Genomic DNA, 19,861 nt, shown 5'->3' on the forward strand with positions numbered 1-19,861 from the left:
TGGAGTTTGCTTGTTCTCCCCGTGTCTGTGTGTGGTTTCCTCCCACAGTCCAAAGACACGCCAGTTAGGAGGATTGGTGATTCTAAATTGGCCCCAGTGGTGTGTTTGTGTGTGTCCTGCGGTGGGTTGGCACCCTGCCCTGTGTTGGCTGGGATTGGCTCCAGCAGACCCCCGTGACCCTGTGTTCAGCGGGTTGAAAAATGGATTGATGGCTAGTCATGAAAAAATCATTGCAAAGATGTGGATTTTAGTCATTAAAAAGGAAAGGCAGTGTGTTAATGGGTGACAATGTAAGTCAGAGATGTTACAGGAGTGAGGATTTACAAGGGGAGGTTTTAGTACAAATTCAAGGAAAAGGGCTGGGATGTTATTAAATGAATTATTACAGTGTAGGTATTTCAATAATTGAGTTTTAGAAGTGGGGTAAGTTGTTAATATTGAGTTATTTTATTTGGTTTATAAAAATAGAAACAATAATGTTTTAATAAGTAAATTATTAAGGTCACCAAAGTAGTTTAGGAGGGGTTGTAAGGTGCATGACATTTATTAAGATAATCAATAGAATGGTGAGGGTTTTTAGAGGACCAGCACAAGTTCTGATTTTAATTACAGGAATGATAGGGATTTTTGGAAGATGCTCACTTGAAGAGATAAGTATTTTATTAAGGTTAGAAGAGTATGAATGTAATTACTAGTACCAATTGGAAATGAATTATGGTATTTTAATATAAAGATATAGTAATTAATGGGTATGGACAGAGTAGGTTCTATTGTCCCCCAACTCCAGAATCCTCAGTTGCCAGCAAGGGTATCATCCATGTGGTGTTCCCCTGTGCCTGCATGACTTTGCTCTGCTTTTTTCCCACTTGCCAAAAATATGGCCCACATTGACAGGCAATTCAAACTTGACTTTGTGTACACATTTTAGAGTTGGCAAATGCATCAGTATGCACTGTAGTGAACTGTCTCCATGCCCAAGACTGGTTCCCACTTTTCACCTGATGTTGCCAGGATAAGCTGTTGTTCCCAATAACCTGTAGAGAATAAGTGGCTATGGAAAAAGAATGAATAAATACTATGGATAGAAGTAGTACAAATGCATAATTTTAGTAATATGATCAATTATTATAAATATTGTAGTGTAGTGATGGAGAAGTATAGAGAAGGCCAGAAGGAGTTGCATTGTGTCTTTGTGGACCTGGAGAAAGCATATGACAGGGTGCCACGAGAGGAGCTGTGGTATTGTATGTACGTAAGAGTTGTACAGGATATGTACGTGGGAAGTGTGACAGTGGTGAGGTCTGCGGTAGGAGTGACGAATACATTCAAGTTGGAGGTGGGATTACATCATGGATCAACTCTGAGCCTTTTCTTATTTGCAGTGGTGATGGACAGGCTGACAGACGAGATTAGACAGGAGTCCCCGTAGACTATGATGTTTGCGGATGACATTGTGATCTGTAGCGATAGTAGGGAGCAGATTGAGGAGACCCTGGAGAGGTGGAGATATGCTCTAGAGAGGAGAGGAATGAAGGTCAGTAGGACCACCAAGACAGAATACATGTGTGTGAATGAGAGGGAGGTCAGTGGAATGGTTAGGATGGAGGGAGTAGAGTTGGTGAAGGTGGATGAGTTTAAATACTTGGGATCAACAATTCAGAGTAACAGGGATTGTGGACGAGAGGTGAAAAAGAGAGTGCAGGCAGAGTAGTGATTTGGGTAGTGATTTGTGACAGATGGGTATCAGCAAGAGTGAAAGGGAAGGTCTACAGGACGGTAGTGAGAACAGCTATGTTATATGTGTTGGAGACGGTGGCGCTGAGCAAAAAACATGAAACAGAGCTAGAGGTGGCAGAGTTAAAGATGCTAAGATTTGCATTAGCTGTGATGAGGATGGACAGGATTAGAAATGAGGACATTAGAGGATCAGCTCAAGTTGGACAGATGGGAGACAAAGTCAGAGAGGCGAGACCGTATTGGTTTGGACATGTGCAGAGGAGAGATGCTGGGTATATTGGGAGAAGGATGTTAAGGATAGAGGTGCCAGGGAAGAGGAAAAGAAGAAAGCCTAATAGGAGGTTTATGGATGTGGTGAGAGAAGACATGCAGGTGAAGGGTGTGACAGAACAAGATGGAGAGGACAGAAAGATAAGGAAGAAGATGATCCACAATGGGAACTCCTAATGGGAGCGGTCAAAAGAAGATGAAGAAGTAAAAAGAATTAAAAGAGAAAATAATAATGTAGAATTTTTAGCAATTGGATTATTAGGTTTTCATTATATGAGAGAGACACTTTGATGGTTAAACCTTATAAAAAAAGCTTGCAATGAGCTTTAGTCTTTTAATAAGAGATTCAGATCAGAGGGGCCTTTTACTAAAAGGTTTATTCAGTGACTGTGATAAGGGTAAGATGTTCAAAAAGCAGGCACCAATTTTAACTGGGGTGAATGCAACATTTAACGCTCTTAACACAAATCCCCAGGGACTCATGTTTGATTCCTGCTTTGCTCACCGTCGTGTCACGTTATCCACTTCCTTTTCATTTTCACATAAATCTTTTCTAAGTATTTACGTTTACTTATGTGTATGCATCTTAAGTGAATTGGTGGTTTTAAATTGGCTTGACGTGAGTGAATTTGGCTACATAAGTAAGGGTGTCCTAGAGTGAAATACTGTACTGTACAGATTGGGTTCCTGTCATATGCCTAAGGTTGCCTACTGCATACTGTAGGGAAATAGAAAGACATTTTCAGAAAATTAAGAGGTTGATGAAACTGTTTGAAGACAAAGATACGAAAGAGGGATTATGTTATGAGAAAGTTTAATGTAATGCTTTGCTAGAGAATCGTAAGCAGGATGGGGTTGTTTGGAACCAGATGTTTTAATATAATAATCACTAACAGCAGAATTATTCACAGGAATGAGGTTTTTGAAGGGATTTCAATGTGAGATTTAGTAATCGAACAGGGAATTTCACAAAAGATTTGCATGGAATTTACAAGATTTTAGTAAGAGAGATACTAGTAGAGTGGTGGTTTTTAAAAGAGAAGGTCAGACAAAGGAACAGATGCAAATAAAGTATACACTAGTTAGGTGTTTTTGTATTATTGAAAGGTGAGCAGTTTAGTACAAATAAATGACCATAATGCACATTGCTAAGACGGTTAGGAGGCCACACAAACCTTTGGTTAGCTGACCTAAAAATATTAAGTCAGTGATGCTGGAAAAACACTCCTGGCCAGTCCCAATGCACTTCTGCCTTGCTTATGCTTTTGGAGAAATATGTGGCTGGGCCTGATGCATCACAGTTTGACAAAGTCATTTGCAAAAATGCCCTGAGAGTTTTGTGATTATGGCTGAGTTTTCACTCTGCAAAATCTATAATAAAAAACCTTAAAAAAAGTAAAACCTTGTCACTAGATGTATGGGCCTTTCATGCATTAGGTGTCTGTAAATCCCAAGTACATTTGTTAGTTTAAAATATAGAACATTATGTAAAGACAGATGGAGGTGTACTGTTTGCTTTGTGATTTTTGAGAGACTCTTGTCTCTGAAATGTCAGTTATGACCACAGGAAAATTGAGTCTCTCTACACCTATATACATCTGCCGCTACTCACCTGTCATTTACTTTCCATTTTCTACTGTTCAAATTATGTAATTTTCAGTGCATTATTGAGGCAATGTTACAGATTAGTGTGTCAGCATTTACAGAACTAAAATAATGACAGTGAAAAATTGAAATGGCAGATTTTTGGAAAAAAGCAGCCATATGTTTTATGTGGTAATTCATTCGTACGGGTATTCCGTCTGTGACATGGGCCTCATAGTAATCATCTAAGCAAACCTAAGGACAGACTGTACAGTTCAGGGTGGATCCCTGCTAATCCGTGTCTAAAATTCTGTAAACCCTCACTCACAGTTCATTGAGTATTTTGAAGACTTTGGTATTATATCGAAGAGCGCTGAAAGTTTATTGAGCACCTTTAAAGCACTGATACACCATTGAGCATCTCTAACTCTCTTCTGGCTCCTCAATTACATGGCATTGTCTGTCTTCTTGTTATATTCACTTGTTCTGACTTGATGTGTTCTGATTTTGTGGATTGGGAGTGATGTGATGTTAATTCAAGCTAAATGACGTGTCTTTGTTTATGAGTAAACTAGGCTGACCCGCCTTTTATGGCGACCGACTTTTGAGTTGACCACTTCTTAAGGCAATTCAATATGTAGATCAATTTGATATTTTATACAAACTCATTCATTTGGTTATATTGCATTTGAGCGGTATTACTTTAATACTCATAGTTTCTGTTATTTTTGTGATGAAATTTAAGCTTTTTTTCTATATTGAGGTCGCCCTTTTGAACCCCCCTGATATTTACTACGCATTGAGGCATTTGTACTCTATTAACATTAATTATTTCCAGAGACATAATTTTGTTTTTTTCCAGCGCATTGCGCACAAAAGCAAGGGAACGATGGGAGCACCAGAACTCTGCTCACATCATGTCGCTTCGCACCGCAAGCTGCAAGTAGTAAGTCTGTGATAAGCGGAATACCGCTACGCTTTCCACTCACAGGACGGAAGGACAATCCCGACTGCTTTTATATAGTAAGAAAGAAGAAGAAGATATCGCACAGTCTGGAGTAGAAAATCATCTTTTACCTGGAAAAACAAACTACAAATCCCATCGTGCATTGCAAAATGGACAGGGCGTGTGTGAAACTCCGTGCTGCTCGCACAGTCTGGAGTAGAAAATCATCTTTTACCTGGAAAAACGAAACTACAAATCCCATCGTGCATTGCAAAATGGACGGGGCGTGTGTGAAACTCCGTGCCTGCGTAGCACTCACGGGACGGAAGGACAATCCCGACCACTTTTATATAGAAGGATGTACCTTTCTTACAACCTGAATGGGCATTACATCAATACCCAGGATATTAAAGACTTCCCATATTTGTTGGTGTGGGTAGCACTCTTAGAAATAACGTATGTGGCATGATGTACTGAAATGGATGAATATAGGTAAAGTAGCAGACCCAACTGAAGAGAATGTTCCCATAATTGAATCGTTCACATATGTGAGAATGGAGGATTCCTGAATAATTCCAAGTATGTGTGCTTGTTCCATTATAAAAAAACAAGGTGACCCATTGGAGTGTGGACCAATCAAGTTGTTGAAGTAGGTAGGAAAGACTGAAAGAGAGAGCTAGAGAAAAGAATGAAGGGTCAAGTTAAACTTATCGAAATACAGTTAGAGTTCAGGCCTTGGAAGAGAACAACAGATTAATTTTTTTTTCAGGACATGCAAGAAAATCAAATTATGCATTTGTGTATCTGGAGAAAGCATTTGACACAGTGCCACAAGTGGTGGTGAAGTGAGGATTTGTGAAAATTAGGTGTGAATGAATGTTTAGTTTCTTTGGTGATGGTCATTGTTTTTAGTAATAATCAAGGAGGTGATGAGCAAAGAAACGTTTAATGGATTACCATGTTGTGGTATAGCGGGTCAGCGGCTGCCAATAAAAAACCTGGGTTTTAAATCCGTATAGCTGTGCCGTTCTCCGTGGGTGCGATTGCACAATTGAGGAGAGTTAATGAGGTGGTTGGAGTGAGTCGCACCTGCACGTGTGGGTGCGGTCATTCTTGATTGCCTGATTGGCTTCCTGCGGTGTATGATTAAGGTGCTGCGCCCATGGAGATGTTAGTATATACAGGCCAATACCAGAAAAAGGGGGATATGAATAGAGAGATCGATCGAGGGGGAAGAAATGGAAAAATGGAGAGAAAGGAGGTTAATTGGCAGGAAAGATGAAGAAGGATGATCTGGCCACCTAATAAGAGGAGACAGAACGAGCGGGGGCCCCGCAAAGCAGCATTAGGCTGATGTGCTCTAGTGTGCTAGTTTACCCCACTGAAAGGTCGAAAGAGTGGGGTGAGCAAGGCAGGTTTCCTCCTGAGGGATCCGAGGAGCGACTACGGGTGCGGGAAGGATGAAGGGAGGAGAGCCGACCTCTTCGGTCTAGTAGTGACATCTGTAAGGGGGCCAAGGCGGAGTTTGGCTCAAGGAGATCGTGGCTGTTGGGTCTCCGCCGGCTGCAAGAGCAATGGGTGAGCCGTAAAGAGAAAGAGAGATGGAGGTGGGCCGGAAAGGAGAGTGATGAGAGAGACTGCATTAACTTCTGCATTTTAATTTAACCATGGATTTTAAATGATTTATTTATTGATGGTTTTTATCCCCACTGAACACTTGGTTTTTATGGATTATTGAACCTGAAGCACTGCACTTTGGACACTGTTGGATTGTTTTAATAAAAGCACTTTTTGAGAAATATCCCCTGGCTTCATGTTTGAGAATTGTCCTCACTTGTCAGCTCATCTCGGTGACATTACTGACGGTGTTGGGTTCAAGGGCTCCTGTAAAGACGGATGGGAGCGTGGAGAGAACCTGCATCGTCACACATTTATGCTGTTGTTTGCTGATGACCTCATTTTGATGCAGGAAAGACCAAGGTAGTGGTTGGAGGGAGAAGAAGCAAGAATCATGCAAGAGTTGGGTTCAGCTGTACAGCATGTTCTGTGCAATTGTTAGGAGAAATTCAGCCCAATACATGGTTGTTGGGAGTAAGAGTATTAAAAGTATATTGATGTGAATGGTGTTCTACAGGTGGCAAGTGTAATCTATAGAAAAAGAGTGTGATAGGCATGCAGAATGGTGATGTAGTAAGTGTAAATTTAGATATCAGCAATGGAGTTGATTTGGAGAAACTAGGGAAGCATTCTGCTTAGGTGACATGCTGGGTGCAGATGGAAGTTCAGACACTTCACTCTTATTTTGAGAGGTGTATGGAAGAACTTCCAGGAGATGTTCCCCTTTCTGACCTTTAATGAAGTCTTTTGGGCATTGAAGGGTATTTTGTCAAAGGTGAGTGAAGAGTAGTTTACTGTATGGCAGGGAAATATGGCTGATGAAAGAATTGTGATGAGACCAATCAGATAAATTTGAGCAGTGTCAAAAAATGAGAGGAAGATTAATGCCAAGATAAGTGAAAGACTTGAAGTAGAGCCCAATTATGTTTTAAGTAAAGTAGCATTGAAGCAAGAAGCAGAGGATAATTTGGTGAAAAGGTGTCTCATGAAAGAGGTGCAAGGGATAAGGCCCAGTAGAAAGCCAAAGAAGAAGAGGTTAGAGGTGTTGTCAAATGATATGAAAAGAAAGGATCATACTCCAATGGACTCCCCAGACTTTGGAAAGTGGTGGAAAAAGGTTGGGAGAGCAACCGGATCTCCTGGAAAAATCTGGAACTGGCAGTTATATCAGTGCTAATGTTGATTTATGATGAAGCAGCCCTTGTACTGCCTGTAATGGGTGATGGGATATATAAATAGCCTTCTTACATACAGTGGGTGTTTCCATCTGTGGCTAATGTTTGAATAGAAAGACATAAATTATTTATTTATTCATATACCTATTTGTTAAACCACTTTTACTATTACAGTGTAACGGGAAGGTGGTGACTATCCAGGTACCAACGGGTACCAGGCAGGAACCAAGTCACAAGTTTTTGACGGTCCTTTAAAGTACATACTCTGGCTCATATTAGCTCCCACTCATGTAGAAACAGGTTTTCTGTTAAACTAATGTGTGCTTTTGGGTTTTGGATACAAACTACAGTAGACTTGCAAAACCCATGGGCAGAAAGTAAAAACTTCACATAGTCCGAGACCTGACTGGAAATCAAAGCCTGGTTTCTTAATGTTAGGCAGACAATGACATGGACAAGAAGTATCACCTTTAAAACCTGAGTAACCATCGTTATTATTACAAATCTTACATACCCTACTCAGTCACTACTACACGTCCTCTATTCTGACAGTAGTAGAAGAACGTTAACACTCACACCACTAATTTCAGGTTTTACCCTCCGATCATAAGGCTACCCAGTAGTCACTAATACTAATCCAACTGCATGAGTGTTTTTATATATTCCATTATACTGTATTTAATGTATGATGCTGTGCTCATTGTCTGTATTGTCTTCATTGTCTGTTGTTGGTATTATTTTATTAACACTAGTCTGTGAGAAATAAACATATGAGAATTACATTGGATTTTTTCGACATCATAACAGATATGAATTTTTCTTGCCTCTGATGCCGCATAGAGAGAATTTTACCTAGCAAACTACCAAAGCAAAAGAGAGCTGTGATAGACGGCGGATACACGGCCATTTCAGGCGGGTGAAAAAAGATATCGGTGATGTAAAGAACTGGGCAGACTGGAAAAGACAAATAGTTTATCTTTTTATCCTGAGTCCCACTAGGTGCATTTCAGTGCCTAATTAAAACTCACTTTGGAGTGTGTGCTTTTGAATATTCAACAGAACTGGATATTATTTTTGTGCAAAAAATCCTGATGACCCCTAATGTGAGAGAAAGGAATCTTTACTTAACCTGGCCCAATTAGCTGCTGTTTCAACCCAATAGTCTGGAACGCGTTTCTGAAAATAAAGACACTAAAATGGCAGTGGAGGAACATGAGGAAAATGAGCAAACCTCACTGCCCTTAGCATTGCTCACGATAATCAAGAGGGTCATGTTGGGATACAAAATCTTAAGTAACAGTTCCTGGTTTGTGCCAAAAGTATTCTGTCAGGATGTTATGAAACTACATCTGCAGTTTAAAATATAAAATTGAAAAGTTAAAAGAATAAATGCTTCTTCATTCTGAGCCTCACATAAAGAATTACAATGTGATAATATTTGCAGATGTTGGCAGTATCTCCCAGTTAGTCTTTTACTTCCGGACACATTCTTCCACCTGCAAAAAGGCAAATGACACCTCCCTGTATTTGAGCTTTCAACCAGTGGTCTGAGGGGCTTAAGTTGGTAAAATCAGAGATAAAAGAAATAAAATAAGATTAAAAACACACATACTATCTATCTGAGTGTGTGTGTGTGTGTGTGTGTGTGTGTGTGTGTGTGTGTGTGTGTGTGTGTGTCTGTACAATTGTGCGTGTTTCTCTACTTATACCTGATTTTATGTTTTGTTCTTATTTGCTAAGGTGACATTCACTGTAATGAGTCCAATTGTCTGAATTCTTGTTATTTAGTTTGCATATGAATGCCCAATTAGTTTCTTTATCCATTTTATTATGGTTAACTCCCATATGGTTACTTCAGTGTAATATGAACAGCATACCTTAAAGGACAAGTTTGGTATTTTTCTAGTTGAAGTCATTTCTTTACAAACATGGTATATATATACATTTGGTCAATGAAATTGTGTTCTAAAATTAAGGTTTTCTATAAATTAAAATATATATATATATATATATCTTGCCTGTGCTGGTGCTTTACAATGGAGGCAATAGTGCATGAAACAGCACCGGAAAACAGAAGTCTAGATACTTACTGAAGATGCAGCAAAAATCTGTTTTATAGTTTATTTCCTATCTATCTATCTATCTATCTATCTATCTATCTATCTATCTATCTATCTATCTATCTATCATATAGTGCCTTTCACATCTATCTATCTATCTATCTATCTATCTATCAATTATATAGTGCCTTTCATATCTATCTATCTATGTATCTATCTATCTGTTATATATCTATCTATCTATCTATCTATCTATCTATCTATCTATCTATCTATCTATCTATCTATCTATCTATCTATCTATCTATCTATCTATCTATCTATCTATTATATAGTGCCTTTCATATCTATCTATCTATCCATCATCCAACCTGCTTTATCCTAACACAGGGTCACAGGAGTCTACTGGAGCCAATCCCAGCCAACACATGGCGCAAGGCAGGAAACAAACATCGGGCAGGGCATCAGCCCACCGCAGGTCACACACACACGCACACACACACACCTACACACCAAGCACACACTAGGGACAATGTAGGATCGCCAATGCACCTAACCTGCATGTCTTTGGGAGGAAACCCACGCAGACACTGGGAGAACATGCAAACTCCATGCGGGGAGAACCCGGGAAGCAAACCCAGGTCTCCTTACTGCGAGGCAGCCGCGCTACCCACTGTGCCACCGTGTCGCCCTCTACCTATATTTTAATACTATATATATATATATATATATATATATATATATATATATATATATATATATATATATATATATATATATATATTCCCCAACAATAAACAAAAAAAATGGTTGATTAACTATATGGCCTTCAGATGAAAACTGTCACTGAGTTACTGATGCAAGTGCTAATAGTTCTGAAAAGCAGAAGGAGAACAGCAATTGTTTAGGGTTGATGGTGCCTTTAAAAACACACTTAAGTTTTAAAAGGCCGTGTGTGTTGTAAATATCATGAACAGATGGCAGCTGTGTGCCTTTAATATCATGGGAGGACTTCTTTACCACTGTAGTGCTTGGTGGGCCTGGGCTGAGCAGACACAGTATCTACACATTATACAGCTAGGAAGGACACACATTATTGTGCACCTTTAAAAGTTGGTACACACTCCAAGAAATTAAGCTGCTGACCCTGTCCACAACCCTTCATTGTAGAAGGAGGCTGTCAGAAGGTGTAGTGCCATCCTGAGAAACCCTGCAGATGTGCTTTGCATGTGTGAGTTAGCAGGAGGGAGAGAAAGAGATTATCTAGCACAGAAAAAGCCGCTCTTCTGCTTAGTTTTTTTGGAGTAGGTATATGGCTTTTAGCAGTTTTAAGATTGGCTTAGATTGGCATTGGGAAAAGAAAGTGTAGATCATGTAACCTCTGACCCCAAGTGAGAGGTGTGAGGTGTATGTGTGAATGTGCAGGAAGGGCATGCAGCAAAAAGAAAATCACTGGAGCTATGTGGAAGGAGCAGTGGAAGCTCAGAGTGGCAGCTGTGGTGTTAGAGGGCATCTGAGGACATCTCCAGCAAACCACGTAAGATGGAGGGATTAAGGCAATAGCACCAGTGATGATACATTTTCAGCCAGATAATGCCATTAAAAAACATTAAATATACAGTATATCAACAATTTATTTTGTCATACAGTAAAACCATCAAAAGACAGTATTAAAAGAAATCCCAACATCCATTATCCAACCCGCTATATATCCTAACTACAGGGTCACAGGGGTCCACTGGAGCTAAACCCAGCTAACAAAGGGCGCAAGGCAGGAAACAAACCGTTCTCCCCGTGCCTGTGTGAGTTTCCTCCCACAGTCCAAAGACATGCAAGTTAGGTGCATTGGCGATTCTAAATTGTCCCTAGTGTATGCTTGGTGTGTGTGCCCTGCAGTGGGCTGGCACCCTGCCCAGGGTTTGTTTCCTACCTTGCACCCTGTGTTGGCTGGCAGACCCCTGTGACCCTGTAGTTAGGATATAGTGGGTTGGATAATGGATGGATGGATAATTGGTGTGATGATGACTACTCCAAATTAGTGAGATATACAAGTTGCGCAAGTACACACAACAATTAAAGGGGAACAATCACAATTTTCTCTCATAATAGTGAAAACACTCTTTCTTTAGGGTATTATGAAAAAATCACAGTGTGAAATGATTAAGTAATTTTTGTATAAATTACCAGAAAAAGTAGGACAGCAACATCACTGGTCTAACATTCGTTTGGTGGAAAAACGTTTACATTTTTTAAGGTTTGTTTACACCCTGTGCATTCAAGAGATAGACTGTATGTGTTAAATGATTCCACATGTGCATCCTACTAACATCTGTTTTGTACTAATTGTATTGAAGGGAGATTGATCTTTTCCAGCAATATTACCAGCTTATTGGGATATCCTTACAAATATTCACTAGTTTTTTTCATTTCATGATAAATTTGTATGAATGAAAATATAAATAGTTTTGGGTCAAATCTTAATTTCATTTTCTGATATTTCAAATTTTTTATGAGAAAACATATGCAAGTAAGTATAGATGTCCTGGTGTGATGTGAAATTTTGCATACAAGTTGATAAATATTTTGTATGTCTTTATTTGTTATTTAGGCAAAGCAATGTAACAGTGTTACATTAGAGAGAAGCATTCATGTTTACCCCCCTTTTAGGGTAATTTTACGACAGGGTTAGGTGAAGTGCCTCAAACAAGTTTGACCAAAATTTCTCTGTTAAAGTCTTCTAGTCAACCCCCACAGGAAACCTAGGCTGCCTAACTGCCAAGCTTTACCTTAACAAATGGTTTGGAGGGCAGGTGTGAAGGTGTTCTGTCCCCGCATTGGTCTAAAGTATGGCTGTTTGGAACTGCCTTGTATTAGAAGCCTTTAAATACCATGATGTCCTATTGGCTGTAGGGGTTGGACAGAAAAAAAATTGCTTTCTTTACTCCCCTCTCTCTCTTTCTCTTACCAAACTGATGAAAGATCATCTCACACCATGAACTGAAAAAGACAACACAATGGAGAGCACAGCTCACCAGCCATATTGAGACAGGCATGCGGCCTGTTCTGAAGAAAGCTGACCACAAATGGTGCCTTAACTAGAGACATTTTAAAGTAACTAACAAGTCTGTGTGCCGCCTGAAACTACACATCACCATTTATCAGGTTGTATGGTTGCCAATATTCAAATGTACTTTGCATATTGTTATTATTTATGAATATTATCAATAATACATTGTTTAAATTGTAACTTAACTCCTGCTTGTCTTTTACTACACCTAATTCCCTGAGGTTATACATGTAGAAGAGAAGGTGGGGAGAAGTTATATACTATAATACCTTATAAACAGTGGTAAGTCTGGGAGATTTGAGGCATTCTGACAAAGGCTACATATTAATAATACAAAACGGGAAAGTAGAGCAAAATATAATACAAAACAGTCCTTTACATGCTTTTTTTTTTCTTTTCGCAGTGTGCCAAATTCTGTCCAAAGGAGTGGTTGCTGTCTTGGGTCCTTCTGCTAGCCCGGCATCAAATTCCATCATCAGCAATATATGTGGTGAGAAGGAGGTGAGTGAACAGAAGAGACACCATTTTCTTCTTGATTTGCGCCCGCCTCACCGAGGTTTTCCAGAGGCAGGTAGATGGCTAGCATATTGCATGCTGAGGGCAAAATTTGTGAAGCTGTCCTTCACCACAGATGCCACAGATTGGGTTTTTTTCTTGAATAAACATCAAGATCACAAGGTAGCATTCTGATTGACTTACATGCACCTGTTTTTTGCTGTTAGGATTAACTGTTGTGAGTAACTATCTTTATTTAAAGCTTTTAAATGAGCTCTGCCGCTCTTTGGTGACATGTCCTGCAGATCAGTGAGCTTGTTGTTACGCAGCAAAAAATAAGAAACCCGCTCAGGCACACTGTCACACACAATCTGCTGAGTAGAAAAGCAGTTGTTGGATGGTATGGGCATATTTGAATCTATACTGTATGCCCTTTTGAATGAAGCAGGTCTGTAAATGAAGTGCAGATCAGTCCAGAGGAGTGGCTACCCATAAACTGTCTGAAGCTATCCAGCCACACAGATACACAACCCCTCTTCACTTACGAATACAAATATAAATAGATACATGGTTACATATATTAATATAGTGAAACACAAAACTACTGCAGTGAATGTGAGAAAATGAAAGGGAAGCAGAAAAAGAAGAATGCAAATACGCCTCTTAAAAGTTTGCTGTAAAATCCAGGAATGAAGAAGGAAAGGAACACGGGTGATGGCACCAGAATTTACAAATAGCACTAGCAACAAAAGTGCAGGTCATTTATGCATCTACTTCATGACCTCAGCACTACTCTCAGCTACCACCGCTCCACACAAGAATCCTGAAACACTCATAGCATGACAACAAGCTTTGTGTCAGCCTTAATGAAATAATACTATAAAACTGTGTGCGGTATGTTTTGGTGGATATGTATCTACATTCTCCCATTATCTGCATATTAGCATACACAACATAGTGCATGTTCTTTCTGTCTGGGTGCATACAGATGATAGGTTTACATGGCTTGCATTTTAGCGTCAGGTCACTCTCACCATCTGCTTTTCTTTCTTCTCACTGCATTAACTTTTTGATTAGTTTCTGCTTGCTTAATTAAATTCAGCTGGCTTAAATAATGCCCTTACATTTTCCACTTTGCTGTTGAGAGCAGGCCTCATCTGAACATAGCACTGCAAATGTTTTTGGATGCAACTTCTTTGTCGCTGTTATTCTCTTCTCTCATCTTTTAATGTTTCAGTAGAATTGCATTAGTGTGTTGCCTTTATAGACATTTGAGTCATTTTGTCAGTATAAGTGCTGTCAAATAATCGATCCATCCATAAATTTTCATATCTGCGTATCTTAGAGAAACAAACTGTAAGTGGCCATGAGTCCAACACAGGGCACACACACAAACCTGCACTAAGACCCAAGTAGCCAATTTATGATTGCCAGTTGACCTAATATACTAGAGTTTTACATAAGGCAGGAAAGTCACAGCACCAGGAGAAAACTCACTTGCACACTGGGAAAACATGCAAATGCCACACAGGCAGTGATGGAGTACAGGATTCAAATTCAACATTTTAGAGAGATAGATCATTTTCACTTCATTTATAGTATCCCAATGATGTTCTTGAATCGTTGTGAGTACCTTCTTCTCCAGTACAGTTTAGTAGGACCATCTCTTCTGTCACACTCGCTCATGAATAAGGTATTTGCATGGGTAACTGCACACCATGTGTCAGAAGTGAACGTTCTACAGCTTTTTATTAGAGGTTTGTGACCTCAGATTTGGAGTCTGCTCTTTCTCTTGTCTACACCACACTCAGCTGTGAGCAATTCCAATGCGTCTAAAATTGTAGCCCAAGAAGACGTCATCTGCAAATAGACATTGCTAATATCTAGTATGCTTACAATTTGCCCCCCTTTTGCCTGTTTCTCAACTGACATTGCGCTTCACTCTCAACCTTTTTACAATTTGAGGGTGTGTTACCAGATGACTAGGCCCTTGACAGCCAAATTTCACTCCCAGGAAGAGGTGGAAAAATGTACTCAAATTTTATTATGTAGACAAATTTTACTTAAAAAAAACTACAATTTAATTTCTTTGGGAAAAAGTCTATTCTAAATGAGTACATTTCCTCAAATATCAAGGCTGTGCATTAGAAAACATAAACAGAATATAAATAGCAATAAACAGATTCTATTTAACGAAAGGAATATACATTCTAGATATATACACACACGCACACACAAACACACATTTATATATATGCTGTATATACATACTATACACTCTGTGTGTATGTATATATCTATCTCTATATATAATTCACTAAGGCAAGGCACCCATGGAAAGCACGCCGGAAGGGGCGTGGATTCACTAAGCCGCCGACAAGTAAGACACTTATGGCACATGCAGGGAGGAGTCACGCCCACCAACTCCAAGACCATTGGATACGACGACAACTTGCAGAGCCACGCCGACCAACTCGGACGTGACGACACAGAAAGAACGGCGTCATTTATATTCGTCTGTCGTAGAGGCCTCATGTACCTCCGAGCCACCTTGACTGTTCACCTTGAACTTCATAGAGGCCTGTTTCTCTCGGAGGTGAGTCGCCATATGCAGCATGTAAAAAGGTTTGCGAGGGGTATCCCATGGGATCCTTAAAACAATCCTTTACAACTGAGGTTAAAACACAATGAAGTAAGCAGTCTTTAAAAACCGAGTTTTCGGTTACGACGAACGACCGCGTGCACCATAGCAAACTGTTTTACACGCTACATACAGCGATTCGCATCCGTGACAAACATGCGTCTTCTTCACTCACGGACATATGTTGCTCTCTCCAGAGTTCCATCTTTTCATTCACTTACTGTCGTATCCTCAAACCCTCCCTTTTTAGACAACTGTGTCTTTCCAGAAGTGTTCAACCATCAATAAATAATTATGTGGCGTTTGTTATGCCGCGGGTTCACTATTGTGTTGTATTTTGCTCTCTCCAGAGTTCCATCTTTTCATTCACTTACTGTTGTATTCTCACACCAACCCGTTTTAGACAACCGTGTCTTTCCAGAAGTGTTTAGCATTCAATAAATAATTATGCATGAGATTGAGCGTGTGTCTACCCGGCACAGAGAGGCGTGGATAAGCCGTTGAACCTCATTCGGGCTGCAAACCGTGGAATTCCCACTAAGTGCGACTCATACGCTCCCACTGGTTGCGTCCCAACCCTTTGTACACACCCCCCTTCCACCTCGCTACTACCGTGGTCGGGTGTCTTGGTGGATTATATATAGAAAAGCAGCCAAAACCGCACAGAGCAATGAAACGTCTACCTCAGTCACAGGTGCATCTGGACTGTGTAAAGACGACAACGACTCCAGTGACGAGTTGGAGGTGGGCACATGAGCAGGCAGTGCATACTGAACGAGAAATCAGCAGACTAGCATGACAGAGGGGGCTGAATGGACGTCCTTCTCCTCTCCTCCTGTTCCACACTGAGCACTGTGCACCCCTATCCCTCTGGCAGGAGAAGGCACGATGGCGGTCTGCCAGTTTTCAGTCACGGACGATTGTGTGTTGGTTCGTTCCGTGCATTGTTACAATGTTGCTTTTCTTGCTGATTTATTACATTACCGATTTTTCACATGTTAATTTTCTCCCTGTGCTTAAAAATCATTAAAAAACCAGCCTGATTATGTGGCGTATGGTACGCAGCGGGTTGGCTAGTATTATATGTATATACTGCTCAAAACAATTAAAGGAACCCTGAGAATGAGAGTATAGCATCAAGTCAATGACACTTCTGGGCTATTGATCTGGTCAGTTAAGTAGCAGAGGGGCTTGTTAATCAGTTTCAGCTGCTTTGGTGCACTAGAGGGGCAACAATGAGACGTCCACCAAAACAGGAATGAATGGTTTAACAGGTGGAGGGAGGCCACTGACATTTTTCCCTCCTCATCTGTTTTTTCACTCATTTTGCAGACAGTCAATGTCACTACTGGTAGCATGAGGCCATACCTGGACCCTCTAGAGCAGTGATGGCGAACCATTTAGAAACCAAGTGCCCAAACTGCAATCCAAAACCCACTTATTTATCGCAAAGTGCCAACATGGCAATTTAACCTGAATACCACCTAAAACTGAACACCAGCATAACCAAGGAGCTGGTGGTGGATTTTAGGAGGCCCAGGCCCCTCATGGACCCCATGATCATCAGAGGTGAGTGTGTGCAGAGGGTGCAGACCTATAAATATCTGGGAGTGCAGCTGGATGGTAAATTGGACTGGACTGCCAATACTGATGCTCTGTCTATCTATCTTCTGAGCTTTTAGTTTAGAAAAGCAACTCATACATTAACATCTTTTGTCTTAAAAGAAAAACATAATAATGGAGCTTTCAATGATACAAACAACTTTTTGTTGAAAGGTAAAAGTTTGTATTCGGTATGCTTTTGAACAATTAATGTGCTTTTTGCTGTTGTATGCATGCTGATAATTTGTCTAACCTTGGCTCATACTTTGTAAGTTTGAGAGCAACACATGCAGCACTCAGGTCATCTGTTAGTCTGTTTCTGGTGTCAGATTTGATTTAATTCAAAGCTGAAAACAGCTGCGCACAAGCATAAGATGTTCCAAACAAAGTAAGGAAAGCAATCTCAAGTGCCTTCATTGACTAAAGATTATTTGACAGACTCCACACTTTAAGGATTTCATTTTCATAACTAACTGTGCTGTCCTTTGTCATCCCTTCGATCCTCTCAAGTGTTTCACGCAGGTCTTCCCTATTAAGCTCCGCCCCCAAAGCTTCCATTATATATTACGGGTTGTGGATCAGGTGTGGCGATTAGCAACTCCCGGCAATAATTACAGATGTGGACGACTCCTCACCTGTGCGCTTAAGCGAGGACTGCCCGCATCACAAAGCTCTCGGAAACCGCTCTGGCCACTCTACCATAACCCCTTTAAGCTGCGAGTGCAGCAATTATCTGTTAAAACTGGCCTTTTCAATTTTGAGCTGTGGACCCGCTATACCACATCCCCTCCAACCCCACCACGGGAATCACAGGCTCAAAAGGCTGCAGTCCGTGCCGCACACTCAAGCAGCATGTGTGCCGCCCGCCTTACCCCAGACAGGAGAGGAAGGAAGCGCTCCCATTGGGCTGCTGGGCAGAGGGGCGGGTGATGTGAGAAAAGTCATCCGGCGCGCGTGAAGAGAGGGAGCGGTGAGGGGAGCAGCCCGGCCCCGCATTCCTCTGGCTTTATAATAACGAACTCTGTGCTCGGGCGACGGCGCGCGTGCCCACTGAGAGGGCTCTGCGTGCCCCCTTTGGCACGCGTGCCATAGGTTCGCCACCACTGCTCTAGAGGTTGCACAGGTAGTCCAACTTCTCCAGGATGGCACATCAATATGTGGCATTGCCAGAAGGTTTGCCGTGTCTCCCAGCACAGTCTCAAGGGCATGGAGGAGACTCCAGGAGACAGGCAGGCAGTTACTCTCGGAGAGCTGGATAGGGCCCCTCATAGAAGGTCCTTAACCCCTCTGCAGGACCCACCGGTATCTGCTCCTTTGGGCAAGAAGGAACAGGATGAGCACTGCCAGAGCCTACAAAATGACTTCCAGCAGGCCACTGGTGTGAATGTCTCTGACCAAACAATCAGAAACAGACTTTATTCTCGACATTTCCACTTTAATCATCATGAAAATGATATCAAGTATTTGTCTTAGCATTCTAAATGTTCAGGGAGCAAGAATATCATGAAGTGAAAGTATTCTGTGCAGCAATCGTTGCCTGCACCTGCTCTTAGGGCAAGAGAAAATCAGTTTAAGAAGCACATAGAAATTAACATGGGTCGGGGAACACTTCACACAAACCATTTAATCTGCTACATTAACTTATGATGGGGATTGAGAAAGTCTAGTAAATGAAACATTGATTTTAAGATGAAGATTAGTTTACAACATTCTACTTTAATGACAAAATAAACTATGAGAATAAAGTCAACTTGTCAACTTTATTCTCATCATAAGCGTCAAGATTAAAGTGGAAATGTCAATAATAAAGTCAACATGTCTACTTAATTCTCGACATATACTTTTTTTTCTTCACTGTGTCCGTATGCTTTTTTTCTTCTCCGTGGCCCTAATGCACTTCCGTATTATCTACTCAAGTACAGTAACAGGAGTAAATGGAATTTGTTACTTTTCTCTTCTGCTCCCAAGTGTACTGTAGCTCTAGGATTGGGTCCAAGTATTACTGTTTTGGCCGAGGTTCTCTTTGAAACTAATCAAGACAGATTTTTCTTTGTCTGGCCTTTCTCCTTAGACCAAGGCCACAATCCTAGTAGCGGCTAATTAATGAATGTTTGAAAATTCTGGCAAGTGACAACATCACACTAATAAGAAATTATCCTCTAAATATTTTTAAAGCCTGAGAAGAACATATTGAAACAAGAAACTGAAATAATTCTGTGATAAGTTAAGAATCATGGAAAAGAATACCCTGTTGCTTCGAGTATGGGTTGCTTGCCTGTTAGACTTTCTTCAATAGTTATTTGTTAATCTTTCCATGTAGAGAAAAGCCAAGCAAAATGACCCCTTTTATTGGCTAACTAAAAAGTTTACAATATGCAAGCCTTTGAGGCAACTCAGACCCCTTCTTCAGGCAAGATGTAAACTAATCTTTCCATGGACACTTGCTTTGGGCTTCAGTATTGGTGGGAGGTGGGACAATATAGCCTTTCAGGTGTTTCTCTCAGTTGGTCCATGAGGTGCCCTCAGCCCCTGACTTCCAATGTTATCTTCAATTTGAAGCTCTGGGTCTTACCATCTCATTGACAGCTGCCTATTCAGCCACTTACTCTCCTTTGTTTCAGTAAGTCTCTTCATGGTCCACAATCGCACTTGTAGTGTGTAATTGGG

The 19,861-nt window shown here is 40.7% G+C and overlaps 1 protein-coding gene across 6 annotated transcripts in view; it reads left to right on the forward strand.

Annotated features, from left to right (window-relative positions):
* grik4 (glutamate receptor, ionotropic, kainate 4) overlaps positions 1 to 19,861 on the forward strand; it is a 599,305-nt gene that overhangs the window by 448,656 nt on the left and 130,788 nt on the right. For all 6 annotated transcript variants that reach the window (XM_039764198.1, XM_039764201.1, XM_039764200.1 and 3 more), the window contains one exon: positions 12,860 to 12,957. In XM_039764198.1, coding sequence (XP_039620132.1) covers positions 12,860 to 12,957 — 98 coding nt within the window. The remainder of the gene's footprint in view (positions 1 to 12,859; positions 12,958 to 19,861) is intronic.

The sequence above is a fragment of the Polypterus senegalus genome, chromosome 9 (assembly GCF_016835505.1).
Source record: "Polypterus senegalus isolate Bchr_013 chromosome 9, ASM1683550v1, whole genome shotgun sequence".
Taxonomy (NCBI): domain Eukaryota; kingdom Metazoa; phylum Chordata; class Cladistia; order Polypteriformes; family Polypteridae; genus Polypterus; species Polypterus senegalus.